The 18,284-nt window shown below is 44.4% G+C and overlaps 1 protein-coding gene across 8 annotated transcripts in view; it reads left to right on the plus strand.

The window, feature by feature from the left end:
- Positions 1-831, plus strand: part of SORBS3 (sorbin and SH3 domain containing 3) — a 66,770-nt gene extending 65,939 nt beyond the window's left edge. For all 8 annotated transcript variants that reach the window (XM_077262168.1, XM_077262163.1, XM_077262161.1 and 5 more), the window contains 2 exons: positions 280-386; positions 462-831. In XM_077262168.1, coding sequence (XP_077118283.1) covers positions 280-386; positions 462-532 — 178 coding nt within the window. In that variant the 3' untranslated portion in view covers positions 533-831. The remainder of the gene's footprint in view (positions 1-279; positions 387-461) is intronic.
- The last annotated feature ends 17,453 nt before the right edge of the window (positions 832-18,284 follow it).

Below are 18,284 nucleotides of genomic sequence, written 5' to 3' on the forward strand. Positions count from 1 at the left end.
TGTTGGGGCCCAGTTACTAATTTTGGCATTGGGACCCAACAGCTTCGTGTTACACTAATAAGTTGCTTTCTGCAAGTCTAAGTGGCTAAGATAGTGAACATCACCTAAAAAGTGACAAAAATGGATGTGTAAGTCCTGCTCTTGTACCAACAGAGTACCCCACAAAACGGATGGTAAAGCTATCTTTTAGGGCAGGTTTACATAATCCCTACCCCATTTTGGTCTGTGTCACTAAATGATGGGGCATTGAAAGACAATGAAGGTTTTTCTTACTTTCAGGTACCGAGTATTATTTAATTACTCCCCGAAAAACTCCGATGAGCTACAGCTGAATGCTGGGGACATGGTGACAGTGACGCAACATTGTGAGGATGGATGGTATGTAGGTAAGTAACCCTACGCCGTAGGTATTGTGGTATCTGTATTGTGTGATCCATCTCGCTCCTCTCTGTGCCTCACAGGTGTCTGCTGGAGGACAGAAAAATTTGGAACCTTCCCTGGAAATTTTGTCACTCCGTATGAGGCCACGTAGACCGAATTTCCACCAATTAACTATTCGAAGATGGTAATGTCAACCACTCGGCTCAGCATGAACATAATGCTGTTTGTAGGGGAGTGATGGACAGAACCGAGTGATTATCACCAGAGATGGAGGAATACATGTACTTATGCCATTCTTACAGTCTCACTGGCGCCAACATGTGCCACTGTCCAATTATCTAACATCAAACCTGATTCACGTCGTCTTAATCTTATGGTTCCTGATCTACAAGTTCCTATAGTCTTGTGTTACTTCCCGCATCTGATATGTAAATAAGAGTATGTAATCTCCTACTCGTCTTCATTGCTTCTCGGGATAAACTTCAACGCTGCCAAGCCTGGTGCCCATGGTCTCCACCTTCTTCTAACACAGATGACACCAACTGGAAATATTTTCAGCAACGAAAAACCAGGTTTCAATTTCTTTCACTCTTAAACCTAGCAGATCCTAATCCTAAACCTACCAGATCCTAATTCTAAGGCCAAGATCACACATACGCGAGATACGGCCGAGTCTCGCATGTTAAAACCAAGCTCTGGCTCTGGCACTCCAGAGCGGAGCGTGCAGCTGCATACCAATACATGGAGCTGCACGCTCCGCTCCGGAGTGCCGGTGCCAGAGCTGGGTTTTCACCTGCGAGACTCGGCCGTATCTCGTGTATGTGTGATCCCGGCCTAAAACTACCAGATCCTAATCCTAAAACTACCAGATCGTAATCCTAAAACTACCAGTTGGTGGTGGTGTCATATTTGTTGCTCTTGACACACATTAAGACCAATGCTGCTAGCTGATGTTTCTTTTCATTAGAGGTTTTAGGAGTTAAAGGGGTTGACCAATTTAGAAAAAAGCAAAACAAAGCTATTTTGATATACACTATTAGGCTATGTGCCCGCATTACAGAATAGAAGCAGATTTTTCTGCTTCAAATCCGCACTGCCTTGCCAAGGAAAATGCCACGAAAATCGCCACGATTCCGCAAAATTAATGAATATGCTGCGTATTTTTCCGCAATGCAATTCTGCTGCGGAAAAATACGCAGCATGGGCACAGCAATTGCGGAATGCTAATAAAATTAATGGGATGCGTTTTGTGTGCGTTTTTTAAGCGTTTCCGCAGCGGAAAAGCATGGCAAAAACGCTTAAAAAACGCAACATGGGCACACAGCCTAAGAGTTACTAGAGGGGGTGCTGTTTTCAGGATATTGATGTCTTTGGCAGAGTGCTCAGCAGTTACAACGAGCGTCTCTTGTTCTGGAGGACTTGTCTTGTCCTGTATTACACACACAACCTGTCATTTGAATGGAAGCTATGTAATATCTAATTTGTCCTGTAGTTGAATTGCAGGGAAATAGTTTCATATTGTTTAAGGCTGACGGTAGACATAAGTTCATTGAGTTCAACCTATAGCCCAACATCATGATCCAGAGATAGGCAAAAACCCAAAAGGACAGAGACTAATTGTGCCACATTAGGTGAAAAATTCCTTCCGAACTCCACATAGACTAATTCCGTGGATCGAAATCCTTGAAGATGTATTCTCAAGTTTGGGAATTAATAACCTCGTGATTGCTGGGACCTCCAGTGATCTCCAGGGCTGTGAATGGATCGGTGGTCAATCACATCACTGCCACTTCATTCATTCTTAATGGGACTGCTTGCGCTCGACTGGTCTTCGGCACTCTCATAAGTGCATTGTGAATGCTTGACCATTCACAGAGGTCTCATGGGATAGGTGAGGGTCCCAATGGTTCGAACCATAGCAATCAAGAAGTTATATTCTAGCCCAGTGTCGTACTGGGGTGCCAAGGGCCCACCAGTAACAAGCTCATCTAAGACCATTTGGTGGGACCTTTTGCTATGAGACAAGGTTGTCTGCAATCTTGTTTCTAAGGGTTGTGTCAGTCTTCTGGGACAATACGTCTCCATCTATTCCTAACCTAATTGCAGCATTTGGGATATATTCTTACATAATGCACCCGGATAATTTGCACATGTGCTATATAATAGGTTGTACATGTCATATAAAACACGTATATATGCTTATATAATAACATACCGAGGCTCATCCGAATGTATCATTTATTTTGCAGTGTAGTCTGTAAAATTTCAACAGTCCTGGTGCTGGATCGGGACTTGAGCCGGGGCGTGCTGCATAAATATAGACATCTGACATGAGAAGGAAGTGGAGGGCTCAGGAGGTTAGAAGAAAAATCCTCAACCAGATGAGGAATTTGCACAAGATATAAGGAGTCACGGTTCTGTGTCCTCTCAAACTCCTGGCAAAATAATGAAAGCCGACCGACCATGACGGCAGAAAAAAATGGGATTAATAGCCAGCGTGGATGTGAATCATAGACGTATTGAGAAGAATGACAGTGAAATGCTTAATTAATGTGGAGGAATAATTAGTAAGGTGGGTGTATAATTACTTTTATGTGACCTGTAGGTGAAATGACACACCTAGCTCATTAGTAGTAAAGGCCTTGTCCACCAGAGGAGCCATCAATAATATTTGTGGTTTGTGGGGGCTTATTATATACTGTTTTATTACTGAATTCTATATATAATAAGCCCCAAGCAGGCACAATATTATAACGTTTTTAGTATGCAGGCAAATTGAGGATTGGTGTCGGAAAAATGGAGATCTGAACCGCCAACTTTGAATCCAAGTGGCCAACAAGTCCCAAATTTGTGCTTTCTCCACCCATGTGCTACAAAGCAAGACACAAAAATGTGCATAAGGATGTGATCCATCGCACACCGTCTCTGAAAGAAGTATACCCTTACTATTCCCAAACCTCCGCAGCCAAAGGTCACACAAGGGTTGGAGATTGATGGCCTCTCTTCACCGATGCTTAGGGTGAGCCCGTCTTGTTTATTATTATTATTATTTATTGTTATAGCGCCATTTATTCCATGGCGCTTTACAAGTGAGGAGGGGTATACATAATAAAAACAAGTACAATTATCTTGAACAATACAAGTCATAACTGGTACAGTAGGAGAGAGGACCCTGCCCGTGAAGGCTCACAATCTACAAGGGATGGGTGAGAATACAGTAGGCGAGGATAGAGCTGATCGTGCAGCGGTTGGTTGATCGGTGGTTACTGCAGGTTGTAGGCTTGTCGGAAGAGGTGGGTCTTCAGATTCTTTTTGAAGGTTTCGATGGTGGGCGAGAGTCTGATGTGTTGTGGTAGAGGGTTCCAGAGTAGGGGTGATACACGAGAGAAATCTTGTATATGATTGTGGGAAGAGGAAATAAGAGGAGAGTAGAGAAGGAGATCTTGTGAGGATCGGAGGTTGCGTGTAGGAAAGTACCGGGAGATGAGGTCACAGATGTAAGGAGGAGACAGGTTGTGGATGGCTTTGTACGTCATGGTTAGGGTTTTGTACTGGAGTCTCTGGGCAATGGGGAGCCAGTGAAGGGATTGACAGAGGGGAGAGGCCGGAGAATAGCGGGGGGACAGGTGGATTAGTCGGGCAGCAGAGTTTAGAATAGATTGGAGGGGTGCGAGAGTGTTTGAGGGGAGGCCACAGAGCAGGAGGTTGCAGTAGTCGAGGCGAGAGATGATGAGGGCATGGACTAGGGTTTTTGCAGATTCTTGGTTGAGGAATGAACGGATTCGTGCAATATTTTTGAGTTGAAGTCGGCAGGAAGTGGAAAGGGCGTGGATATGTGGTTTGAAGGAGAGATCAGCATCAAGGATAACCCCGAGGCAGCGAGCTTGTGGGACTGGGGAGAGTGGGCAGCCATTTACTGTAATGGATAGGTTCGTTGGGGGGGTCACGTGAGATGGGGGAAAGATGATGAATTCTGTTTTGTCCAAGTTTCAGAAATCTAGCGGAGAAGAAGGATGAAATAGTGGACAGACATTGAGGGATTCTGGTTAGTAGGGAGGTGATATCTGGTCCAGAGATGTAGATCTGTGTGTCATCAGCATAGAGGTGATACTGAAAGCCATGAGATTCTATGAGCTGTCCCAGGCCAAAGGTGTAAATGGAGAAGAGCAGGGGCCCAAGGACTGAACCTTGTGGGACTCCGACAGATAGGGGGCGAGGAGAGGAGGCTTGGCTTCTGCATCCATCAGGTGCCATTACTATAACGTTTGGGTTGGCTGTAATTGCAGGGTAGTAAGAACATTTTGGCCACACACACAACCCCTAGACCTCCAAAAGAAATATTACATATGGCACCCTAACGATGTAAACATGAGAGCTGTGTCATGGCGGCCCTGATATCAGACTGGAATGTCTTGATATTCGTCCTGATCAAAAGGCCCTGGCAAAGTGAAATTTATGTCCTCAAATTGAGAAAGTGGATTGCGTGCAAATGGTTTTGCATGCCCAGAGAGATCAGACATCCCAAGGTCAACATTCTTGGGTCATTCCTTGGCTTCTGCATCTTGGGCTTCCATCCACCCATCCATTGGTCATCTACAAGGGTGACTTTAAACCGACCAACTATACTGAGCACTTCTGACCTACACAGAGTGTAGATCTATCCTTCAGAATGACCTTTTGACCAACGGTATGATTGTTTCTTGATGTTAGCCAAAAGTAGAAGAAGTGATTGTTCTCTGTGTCTACTCACATTATTGCTGTCACGCATAGGAGAGATGGCCATGCATGAACATTTCCTAAAAACTATGAGAGTTTGGGAGACATCCAACCCAACAACTTAAGCATCAAAAGAGAGAAGCAGCCTCATGTCATCTGGAGAGGATATCCTAATGGATATCCGGAAGGACGGGCGGTAGAGACATCGAGACATGTGCCCTGCCCATAATCTGATGTACAAAGCAATTCACTGCTCCTCAGGGGCAATTCATTACATAGTGCCAGAGGCAAAAAAGAACCCGCAAACTAAAGTCCTAGATTACAAATCAACTTTTTGTCTATCAAGTAATAGTTATGAAGAAGTGCACTAAATATTAAAAACACAGTGCAATGGGTAGGAATCATATATAGAGATTAGTGTATCTTTTACAGGAGTTTCCCAGTTATAATAATCCCCTAATATAGGAAAGGAATTGATCATTCATTGCTTATATCTGCGGACTGTGTGGCCACGAACATAACAGTATATTCTGATCCCTTTCCTACGTGGTTTGATATCGGCCTGCCATCGCACATGCTATTAAAGATGAGAGCCATTAGCCTCTCTCACATGTTTCACCAAACTGGCATCATCAGGGGAATTATAGCCTCATTCCCCTGATGATGCCAGTTTGGTGAAACATGTTGGGGAGGCTAATGGTTTTCATCTTTTAATAGCATGTGCAATGGCAGGGTCATATCGATACGTGTAGGAAAAGAATCCTGTGGTGGTCTGTGGCCTCATAGTCCACAGATATAAGCAATTAATGATCAACTACCTTCCTATATATAGTCTATGGGGTTTATTAGAACTGAGAAACCCCTATAGAATATACAGTAATCTTTATATAGGATTCCTATCCATCGCACTGTTTTTAATATTTAGCACACCTCTTTCTAACTATTAATTGATAGAATAAACGTTAATTTTTAATCTAGGTCTTTAGTTTGGGGGTTCTTTTTTTGCCTTTGGCACTATGTAATTAACTACCTATCATCTTGTGCTGTTTATGGTGGTCCCGGACCTATGGAAATCTGCCAGAAAATAATCATACTTCAAGTGACGCAATATCGGACACAGTCCATTAAAAATGGTGCCACAGTTTCTGGAAGAAAGTAGACCTATTTTTTAAGAACGGAGTTCTGCCAATGGTGAAGGTTCACTGTTGGATGCCTCTTTTCCAAGATGTCCCTATTCCACCAGTGTTTATGTTCTGATATGTCTGGCCTTCTCTTTATTTCTTTATATTGATCTCTCGTTCCCACTCTCTTCCTACATCCCTGCCTCTTGCTTGTCTTCTCGTCCTCATATCATCTCTGTGAGATCTGCCCACCCCGGGTGTGTCTTCCTCCATGTACCTTACGTAAGTGCCCCACCTCTATCTGTCACTGTGCCCACTGCCCCAGGCAGAGGGGCAGGGCGAGGTGGCAGTGATGAAGATGGCGGATTACATTCCACATCCACAGAATATGATTCAGATTCTCTCAGGTTTCCGGATGAGGCGCTTACGTTACTTGCTGAACCTTGTCATAGTACAGGCTGCAGTAGTGCAGGGAAATCCGACTTGTCATCACCCGTATATCTCACATCTTGTGAACATTTAGTCTTGTTTATCAAGCTACTAACGAAATTGGCGCTACATGGCAATGGGAAACTTCTGCAAAAAAATACCACAATTTTACCGTGACCTTCCATTATTTTCTTTTTCATAATTTCTTAAACATGAACCAGGGAAATGATAGCAAGACCCTAATAATGGTGACATCCACATAACACCAAAACCGTGACCGTCATAGACCCCTATACCAGCGAAAGCCACAGAGAACCCCCATAATAAGGACATCCGCAGAACACAATAAGGCTCCAGATTGGCATATTTTACAGTCCGTACATGGACCTCAATACCTGCACTGACCGCGGGTCTCCAGACCCCAAGTCATAGGCACAGAGGCCTTTGCACTAGTGACGGTCACACGACTGAGTGAGAAACTCAGTGTTAAGAGACCCTGTATTAGAAGATTAGATGTTAGATTAGATATTACAAAAAAGTTTTTGACAGCGAACGTGATCAATGAGTGGAACAGGCGGCCATGAGAGGTGGTGAGTTCTCCTTCAATGGAAGTCTTCACACAGAGGCTGGACAGACATCTGTCTGGGATGGTTTAGTGAATCCTTCTTTGAGCAGGGGGTTGGACACGATGACCCTGGAGGTCCCTTCCAGCTCTACCATTCTATGACAGCTTGAAAAAAGACCTAGGATCATCAAGTTCAACCTTTCTCCACCAATTATGTATTTTTTTGTCTCTACATTATCGATAACCTACAATGTTATGTGTACTGAGGAAATCATTCAGCATTTTTGTGAAAGCTATTCTAGTATCTGCCATTACTACCTCCTGCGGTCGGGATTCCACAGTCTGACTGCTCGAACTGTAAAGAACCCTTTCCTATTCCACTGCCGGAATCGCCTTTCCTCCACCCATAATGATGCCCCCTGGTTTTACCAGTCCTCACTCTTTTTCTAGATACCTAGATAACCCCAGCTCCCCTTTCATACACTGGTACAATGGTAGGCATCTCTTCACTGTCTACAATGAGGGGCATTTTTCACTGATCCGGTCCTAAGCCTGATGAAGGGTACATCTCCAGAATCATTGCTATACTTCACTTTGTTGTATAATTCTTTTGGGAATGAGGGAAGCCAAATAAAAAAAACAATAAAAAATTATAAAATATTCTTATTGTGCTTTTTGTGTGTGTATTATGCTAAATGCTGACTATGCACTCCGCTTATTGGTACAGATCAGGGACGTCTGATCCTGGGAGTTTTGCCCCTTGTATGCCTTGGGCAATAGTGGCTTCGACAACTAAGAAGCTTGAGCGAGGAAGGAGCCCCTCTTCCAGACCATCGGAGTCCCTGTGGGTTAAAAACACCAGTGGCATGACCCAATAGATTGGCACACCGAAAGGCAATGATGGCTTAGAATAAGGGCTCTTGCACATGGCCTTATTTGCGGTCTGAGTTCAATACGAGAAAACATTGGATCGCACTCGGACCAATGTTATTCTATGGGGCCATGTACATGTCAAATTCCTCAGAAAACAATCACTGCATCACCAAGTTTAATCTGATATTTGGGTCGCACTCGACCATGCAAGTCAAAGAGTCCATGGAAACCATCGGACTGCACTCGGATGACAGCTGAGTGCCGTCCGATTTCCACGGACTGACAGAATGGAGAAGATGGAGAAATTTATTTGACCTGACCTAATAGTTAACATTTGACTATCATTTTTTTTTAAAACATAGTGTTTATTTACTATCCCTACCAAGGCAGTCTGTAGAAATATAACTCATGGCTTAAAAAAAAAATAATTCTCAAATATATATTTTTATATTTTTAAAATTAGCTAATAAATTATTTTTTTTTATCACAAAATAGTGCCAATAAATACCATAACTCAACCCCCCCCCCCAAAAAAAAAAAATTAAAAAAAATTTAAAAAAAAACTACAGTGCTCAATAAAAGAATACAACTAAAGTTACGTCTCTCATAATGTGGCAGCAGAAAACTCCTTTTTTTCCTCAATAAAACATGCTGTGATTGTGCAATTATATACAAGCACAAAATACCTGATTTATGATGAACTAGAAAAAAAAAATATTGGAAAGAGATGAAAAAAATGGTGGTCATCAGCCGGAGTAGCCCAAATAGAGTGCAGCTTATATATAATGCAAGTCCATAACCGTGCACACGCTCCGCTGCCTCCAGAGCCCCGCTTTATGACAAGTAATGTGTTTATTATGTGTCTTGTTTCACTAGTGGACTCGTAGGTGGACTCTGAACGGCACCAATGTCCACAAACCACCGAGGGCAAAGACCTGTAATACAGGAGTCAAGAGAAAGGAGTCAATAGCGGGGATATTCCAGTGGTCCATATCTGCTCCTGACCCAATATTCATAGGGAAACACTGAATTTACTGTATAGTTTGTGTGATTGTGGGTCCTAAGCCTCCATTCTGAATGTATCAGGAGGGACGCTTATAGGGTGAAGGCTGGGACTTGTGCGTGTGATTTGGGAGGGAGAGCTGTCATCGTGCTCATATTTTCTGCACATTTTTCTTATATAATGTAAGGAATAGTTCATGGCCCAGTCAATGTCAGAATAGTCACACGGCGACAGCTATTATATTGTGCAGAAGCGAGGATGACCCCACAGCCCCATCTCTCTGCATTACTGGGGAATTATATTATCTGTGCTTTCACATTGAAATAGGGTCTATCTCTCCAGGGTCGTACGTAGAAATCATGAGCCCCATAGCTGAAGTCGTCATTGCCCACCCCCCAAGAAATAATAATATTCGGCAGGGTCACAGAAGACCATATCCCATAGCTTTGCAGCCTTCCCAAAGTTAGTTTGCACATATGGAAGCCCCTTAGTGTTCCCACACACTAACAAACCCATTTCATGGTCCCCATAAAGTATGAGGCCAACAACTGTACCCCCAAGAAGTACAGTAAGGTACCCCCACAGTGAATTCCTCCATAATACCCTCCACATGCACAGTGTGATGACTCTACAGTACCCCCTGCAAAGTATGATACCCCCAAAGTGACCCCCAACATTGTATAATGGCTACCATAGTCCCCCACACACAGTATGATGGACCCGACACAGCCCTCCTCGCAATACGATGGCCTCCACACAGCCCTCCGTTATAGTGGCCCTGCACACTGTATAGTGGCCCCCACACAATCCTCCACACTGTATAATGGCCTCTGCACCACCCTCCACACAGTATAAAGGGCCGCACATAATCCTGCACACAGTCCTCCAAAAAGTACAATTTACCCCCACACAGCCCTCTAAGCTGCAAAATGGCCCACCAAATAGCACTCTAAATCGTATGATGCCCCCCTAAATAGTATGATCACCCCCCACATAGCACTCCAAACAGTATGATGGTCCCACATAGCCCTCCAAATAGTATGATGGTCCCCTAGATAGCCCTCCAAATAGTATGATGGCCCCACATAGCCCTCCAAATAGTATGATGGCCTCCCACATAGCCCTCCAAATACTATGATGGCCCCACATAACCCTCCAAATAGTATGATGGCCCCAACATAGCCCTCCAAATAGTAAGATGGCCCCACGTAGACCTAAAAATAGTGTGATGGACCCCCACATAACCATCCAAATAGTATGATGGCCCCCCACATAGTCCTCCAAATAGTATGATGGCCTCCCACATAGCCCTCCAAATACTATGATGGCCCCACATAGCCCTCCAAATAGTATGATGGCCCCACATAGCCCTCCAAATAGTATGATGGCCCCACATAGCCCTCCAAATAGTAGGATGACCCCAACATAGCCCTCCAAATAGTATGATGGTCCCCTAGAAAGCCCTCCAAATAGTATGATGGCCCCACATAGCCCTCCAAATATTACCATGGCCCCACATAGCCCTCGAAATTGTATTGTCCCCACAAATACCCCTCCAAATAGAATGATGGCCCCCTAAATAGCCCTTCAAATAGTATGATCTCCCCCACATAGCCCGCCAAATAGTATGATGGTCCCCACAAAATACTCATTGATTAAAATAATAATACTCACCTCCCCCGTTCTCCCGCTGTTGACGCTCCCTCCTACATCATTACTTTCATCTGTATCTGCATCCTGGATTCATCTTCCATCATCTATCAATCTATTTATTATATATTTATCTGTATATTATCTATTTATCTATTAACTATCTACAGTTTAGAATCCAATGCACCTTAGCATGCTCAGAGTGCGGGTGTATTTGTTTGTTTGCATCTTATAGCAATGCAGCCACAGCAACTTGCACCTTTGCCTTTATTTCGTTTTGCTAGTAGGTGCATGCCAGTTTTAGTTGTTTTTTGTTAGCAATATATACTGCAGGCTATTGGCTGATAAAGCTGTTTTATGGACTTAACCATATCATATGTTGGAGGCATACACTGAAGAACATGCATATCTCCATTCGAGGTATAAATGACTTTACCACTATCACAGACTGTGGCTACTGTATGTGAGCACTTTCTCGATTTGTCGAACTGTCCAGGACTTTCCAGACGCCATGTCAGTGGTATGATATGCTACAGGTGCTTTATACATTGGACGGAGATATTGTAGTTTTGTGGGAAGCACTTGGAGGTTTAATGCTGTTTTATGCTATGCAATGTGTTTATAGCTTTGCTGTGACAACGCTCCCTATCTGTGTCTATATTGAGAGACCTGTCAGTCTAGCTAGGCGAGCGAGGAGAAGTGGACGTGGACCTGCCTCTTGGACTAGTCACCTCAACCAGGCTTGGAATGGCCCATGGGGAACCGGTGGGCCCCTGTGCAGGGGTGGACCTCCCACCATGCACTATGACCAGTAGTTGGCACAATACAATTGATTTTCTATGTACAAAGGCAACTTCTCATCATTCAGCGTATTAATATAAAGAAGCACACAGTGGCTTGCGAAAGTATTCTCCCCCCCCTCCCCCCCGCTTGGCATTTTTTGTGTTTTGCTACCTCACAACCTGGAATTTCATAGTTTTTTTTTGAGTGTTTGCATCAGTTCATGTCACGAACATGTCTACAACTGTGAACATTTGGATTTATTTTTGTTGTATAGCAAACAATAGTACAAAATAACTGTAAACTTCAATGTACATAACTGTTCACCCCCTAAAGTCAGTACTTTGTAGTGCCTTCTTTTGCGGCAATTACAGCTGCAAGTCGCTTTGGATAGGTGTCTATATGAGTTTTCCACATCTTGCCACTGGGATTTTTGCCCAGTCCTCAAGGCAAAACTGCTCCAACTCCTTCAAGTTAGACGGTTTCCTCTGGCGAACAGAAATCTTCAAGTTTGGCCACAAATTCTCAATTGGATTAAGGTCTGGGCTTTGACTAGACCACTCCAAAACATTTACACATTTCCCCTTAAATCACTCGAGTGTTGCTTTAGCAGTGTACTTTGGTCATTGTCTCGTTGGAAGGTGAACCTCAGTCCCAGTCTCAAATCACTGACAGACTGAAACAGGTTTTGCTCAAGAATATCCCTGTAATTAGCACCATCCATCTTCCCCTCGACCCGGCCAATTTTCCCTATCCCTGCTGCTGAAAAAAATCTCCACATGATAATGCTGCCACCACCATGTTTCATTGTGGGGATGGTGTTCTTGGGGTGATGAACTATGTTGGTTTTGAGCTAGACATAGCGTTTAACTTGGTGGCCAAAAAGTTCAATTTTGGTCTCATCTGATCACAGCACTTTCCTCCATACATTTGAAGAGCCTCCTACATGTCTTTTGGCAAACTTTTTGTGTGTAAGTGAAGGATTTTTTTCTGCTCTTCAATAAAGGCCACCTCTATGGAGTGTAAATCTTATTGTGGTCGTATGGACAGATACTCCAGTCTCTGCTTGGGAACTCTGCAGCTCCTTCAGGGTTACCTTTGGTCTCTGTGCTGCCTCTCTTATTAATGCCCTCCTTGCCCAGGATGAGAGTTTTAGTGGGTGGCCCTTTCTTGGCTGGCTTGTTGTGGTACCATGTTCTATCCATTTGATGATAATTGATTTGATGGAGCTCCGGGGATCATCAGAGTTTGGGATTCTTTTTTATAACCCAACCCTGACTTAACATCTCAACAACTTTGTCCCTGACTTGTTTGTGGATCTCCCTGGTCTTCATAGTGTTGTTTGGCTAGTGGTGAGTTTTGCTTAATGGTGTTGCAAGGCAGACGTGTGAATAGAGATCCCTATTCTGGATCTGTACCCCTAATCATCCTGAGGTTTCTGGTGCAACACTCCCTCCCTATTCGAAATCTGTATAATTGATCATCAAGTACCTCCTAGTGCAGCACCCCCTCATTAGTCTATATCCCTGACCATCATAAGGTTCCTGGTGCAGCACTCTCTCTCTGGTCTGAACCTATGGCCCTGATCATCATGAGCCTCCTGGTTCAGCACCCCCATCTTTAGTCTGGATCTATAAACCCCTGACCATTATAATGTTTCTGGTGCAGCACCTCCTCTGTAACCTGGATCTTAACTACTCAAGATCCCAAACGTCTTGGTGCAGGACCCCTTCTTTAGTCTACGTATCACACTGATTCTGCGGGTGCAGCATACCTTTTTCTGATACACATTTATATTCCTGACCATCATGAGCTTCTTAGTGCACTTGCATAGGCTGTGATAGGAGGGAGGAGGTTAGGAGGGAACGTCTCAGGCAAATTTGAATGTACTTAGTGTCACAATGTTTCTTATGACATTACTTCAGATACTTCTTACTAGTGACATGTAGGATTAAAATGGCTGTAAATTTTTTTGCAAATAATGCTTAACTCAGCAGTAATATTCTAACAGTGTAATTTATTTTATCCCACCAGTTATATCCCCCATGCTTTACTATAGGCGGCTGTGTCATGTGATCTCTGGCCTGCATGTACCAGGGCCAGCTCCAAGATTACAAACATTATTGTTTTACTCAGAAATGCTGCAATGGTTAAAGCGAACCTGTCAGCAGGATTTTGCTAAGTAAACTACAGGCATTGTCAGGTTGGCACCGTTATACTGATTAAAATTTTACCTGGGGTGAAGAAATCTGGCTTGTGGTTCTTGTGTAATCAGTGTTAAACCTTTTCAGTTAATGAGATGCCCGTGCTCTGGGGCGGGACTGTAGGCAGAGTCTTATCTTCCTGCTCTAAGCCAGAGATACCAAGCAAAGACCTGACCACAGGCCGCCCCAAAGCACAAACATGTTCCTCATCATACAGAGAGACAGACTGTTTCTGTTTTGGGGTGGCCTGTGGGTAGGTCTCTCCTTGGTCTTTCCTGGCTCAGAGCAGGAAGATAAGACTCTGCCTACAGTTCCACCCCGGGACACGGGCATCTCATTAACTGCATACTTCTAACACTGATTACACAAGAACCACAAGATGGATTCCCACACCCCAGGTATCATTTTAATCAGTGTAATAGTGGCTACATGACAGTGTCTGTAATTCACTTAAAGCAAACTTGTCAGCAGGATTTTGCTAAGACCAAAACACAGTTGAGGTCAGTGTCGAATTGAGGCACCAAGGGTCCAGCATTAATATTGGCTTCGGGGGGCCCAATGTCCAGCTACATGCAAATATTACATTACCCTCATTTGAAAATGTACCTATAGTGGCTTGCAAAAGTATTCACCCCCTTGGCTTTTTACCTATTTTGTTACATTATAACCTGTGTTTAAATATTTTTGTAATCCGATTTGTGTGTGATGCATCAGCACTAAATAGTCACAGTTGGTGAAGTGAGAAAAATATAGGCATAAATTAAATTTATGGGATCAAATAACAAAAAATTGGCATGTGAATATGTATTCACGCCTTTTTCTATGAAGCCCTTAAAAATTTCCAGAGCAAGCAATTCCCTTCATAAGTCCCATGCTTAGTGACAGGACGTCCCCCTGTGTGAAGTCTAAGTGTCACATGTCTGTCAGTATATACACTTTACCTATTCTGAAAGGCCACAGGGGACTTGTGCAATGTCTGCTGCTTCCCTGCTGCGTAATTAGCATAGTTTTGTATTCACTCCTGGCTCATAATTTATTCTCTTTCTTTCATTGTGTCACCTGTCTCCCTGCTACTCCTCCCTTCTGTTCTCAGCTGGTATCTTTCATGTGCAATTTAAAGTGTATAAATATAGAGCAAGATGCATCTGACCTCGGTCTCTGGGTACAGCATCTTAAAGTGCAGATTTTCAAGTGCACAGACGAAATATACCAGAAATGCCCCAGAAGTGAACAGAAGGGAAATTCACTAATGTGCTTGCGTTACATCTTTAAGTGTGAACATCGCCCTTGACTTCACAAGATTGCAACCTGGCTATTTACCATTTGTTCCTATATTTGCTTCTAAATATTCATCTTTCTCTTTATGTTTTACGCTTTTTTTTCTGTCCAGTGCGGATCTTTGTGCATCTTGCATAGTGATACCTGCTGTGGTTGCTTGCTAATTGCTTATTCAACAAGGCAAAACTACTAATACATCACAGCGCACACTTCCAATATATCCAGATCTCCAGAAACAACAAAAACTCCTACTGTCGCGCTTATTCACTCTCATCTGGACTACTGCAACTCTCTTCTGTTCAGTCTCCCTCTAACCAAACTTTCTCCTCTCCAATCCATCCTGAATGCAGCAGCCAGGGTCATATTTTTGTCCAGCTGCTTCACCGATGCCTCTACCCTGTGCCAGTCATTGCACTGGGTACCCATTCGCTACAGAATCCAATATAAACTTATCACTCTCACCCACAAAGTCCTCCACGGCCCTATATCTCCTCCCTTATTTCTGTCTATCGCCCTACATGTGCTCTCCATTCTGTAACTGATGTAATACTAACATATTTCATATTCCGAACCTCACACCTCCATCTCTAAGACTTCTCTCGTGCTGCGCCAGTTCTCTGGAATGCACTACCCTCAAACGATCCGACTAATATCTAGCCCCCATATTTTTAAGAGTGCTTTAAAAACGCATCTTTTTAGACAAGCCTATCACCCCAACTCACTAACATAACTTTCCCCTGTTCCCTCCTAAATATTAATCATAATCTGCTCCTTCCTATTTATGTCTCCACATCCTCCCTGCACAAAACACCACGTGGTAACTGTACCTCGACAGATCCAAGCTGATGACTATAAGGCCACGAGCACACGTTGCAGAAAGTGGTGCGGATTTTTCCAGACTGATTTTGGTAAATCCGCAGGTAAACCGCACTGCGGAATTACCGCGGATTTACCGCAGGTTTTTTTTTGTGGATTTTGTGCGGATTCCTATTATGGAGTAGGTGTAAACCGCTGCGGAATCCGCACAAAGAATTGACATGCTGCAGAATAAACAACGTTACGCTTCCGTGCATTTTTTTCCGCAGCATGTGCACTGCAGATTTTGTTTTTTATAGGTTTACATGGTACTGTAAACTCAGGGAAAACTGCTGCAGATCCGCAGTGGCCAATCCGCTACGGATCCGCAGCAAAATCCACAACGTGTGCACATACCCTTATAATGATGGCTGGACCATACATAACAAGCATGTTCTACCTATTGTGTCCCCCCTATTTCCTTATAGATTGTGAGCTTGTGAGCAGGACCCTCGCTCCTCCTGTAAATGTTGAAATGTAATGTACGGTTTCTGTTGTCTGTACATGTCCCTTATTAATTGTAAAGTGCTGTGGAAAATGTTAGCGCTTTATAAATAAAAATGATTATTATATTATTTATCGGGTGTGCTGCACTAGGAACATCATGATCACATACCTCCCAACCGTCCCGATTTCAGCGTGACAGTCCCGCTTTGGCACCGGGGTCCCGCTGTCCCGCTTCGGGCATTTAAAATCCCGAATTTGCGGCCGCCGGTGAAGCCCCGCCCACTTCCGGGACGTAGAGAGAGCCCGATTAGTACCCGCTGTTCGTTCCGTTCCCTGGGACTGCGTTGTAGCCACGCCCCCTTGAGTTGCCTCACCGCCCGCCTCCGGCTTCCTCCTCAACTATAGACGTGGGCGGACTCTGAGGACAGAGCGGCAGCACCCGGACTGGTTTCTGGCACGGGGGCAGAGTTGTGAGACACTCCGTGTCTGTGTGACCGCGGGAGCAGCGAGCGGATCTCCAGACTGTAAGTGAATGTATGTGTCTCTCCCCCTCTCCATGCAGCGCTGCCCTGCTGCGGTTACAGCAGAGACTCTGACAGCATAGGAGGACTGACAAACTAAACTTTGTCTCCCCATGGTGCGCGCACCCCGCTCCCACTCTCCCCCTGGTACCCATCCATCGGATTCTCCACCAACCTGGTGCAGCACCCCTTACATTCTATGGGGGCTGCCACCTGCCTGCGTTACATTCTATGGGGGCTGCCACCTGCCTGCGTTACATTCTATGGGGGCTGCCACCTGCCTGCGTTACATTCTATGGGGGCTGTGCAGCATTATATTCTATGGGGCTGTGCTGTATTACATTCTATGGGGACTGAGCTGTAATGCTGGATACAGCAGTCAGCGGCGCAGCTGGATGACACCATTCAGCGCCGTGGGAGTGGAAGCTGCCGGCTGCTGCGAGGGAGCGCGGTGAAAGGTGTTTGTGTGTACTGATGGAGAAGGCAATGATGGGGGTGGGGTAACCATGTGTGGCCATTATACTGCACCCAGCATTGTGTGGGGCCATTATACTGTACCCAGCATTGTGTGGCCATTATACTATACCCAGCATCGTGTGGGGCCATTATACTGTACAAAGCATCATGTGGCGCCATTATACTGTATGGACCATCACGTGGGGCAAGTATACTGTACGCAGCATCATGTGGGGCCATTATACAGTATGGAGCATAATGTGGCCAATGGCCATTGTACAGTATGGAGCGTCGTGTGTGGCCATATTTTTTTGTTCATAATTATTGTTAACGAAACATTGTGATCAGAAGTGCTAAATGGGTGTGGTTGGGGCGTGGCTAGTTGTGAAATGGGTGTGGCCTAAAATTTGCCGCGGCGCGATACGCGCGCCGCTGACTTTGTCCCTCTTTCCCTTCCCCTAAAGTTGGGAGGTATGTGATCATCAGGGATGTTGCACAAGACTAATGAGGGGCTCCAGCCCAGAAAGGTGGCATTGCAGCTCTTTCTCTTACATCTTAGGAATTTGCTAGAGATTTTATGAAAAATAAAGTTTTCCCCCAAAAAACAAATTCTTCTGCCTGGCAGCAATATGCATCCACAAGCAAATCCAAATCTAAATATGTTCAGTGTCCTGATCATTTACCTATAAAGTCTAATTAGAGGAAAATGCAATATTATGCAGCACATCCTTCTGTTAAGCATTTATAGGGCAAGTCCATGCAAACTTCCCCCAGTCTGCATTTACACAGCAGATCCGTCTCCTTAGAGCGAGGACGTCTGCGGTTTCCCATGACATGACCACATGTGGACCTCCTCCACCATACTCTTAGATCATATATGGCCCCCAATGTCTTCCTGTCTGTATAATTTCGAGCAGCTCTTTCTCCTCCATGGCAGTCTCAGACCCGTACCCTGGCTGTCTCTCAGACTGACTCCTGTACTTTCTAATTTAACTAAAAGCAGAT

Source organism: Ranitomeya variabilis, chromosome 5, assembly GCF_051348905.1.
Source record: "Ranitomeya variabilis isolate aRanVar5 chromosome 5, aRanVar5.hap1, whole genome shotgun sequence".
NCBI lineage: Eukaryota > Metazoa > Chordata > Amphibia > Anura > Dendrobatidae > Ranitomeya > Ranitomeya variabilis.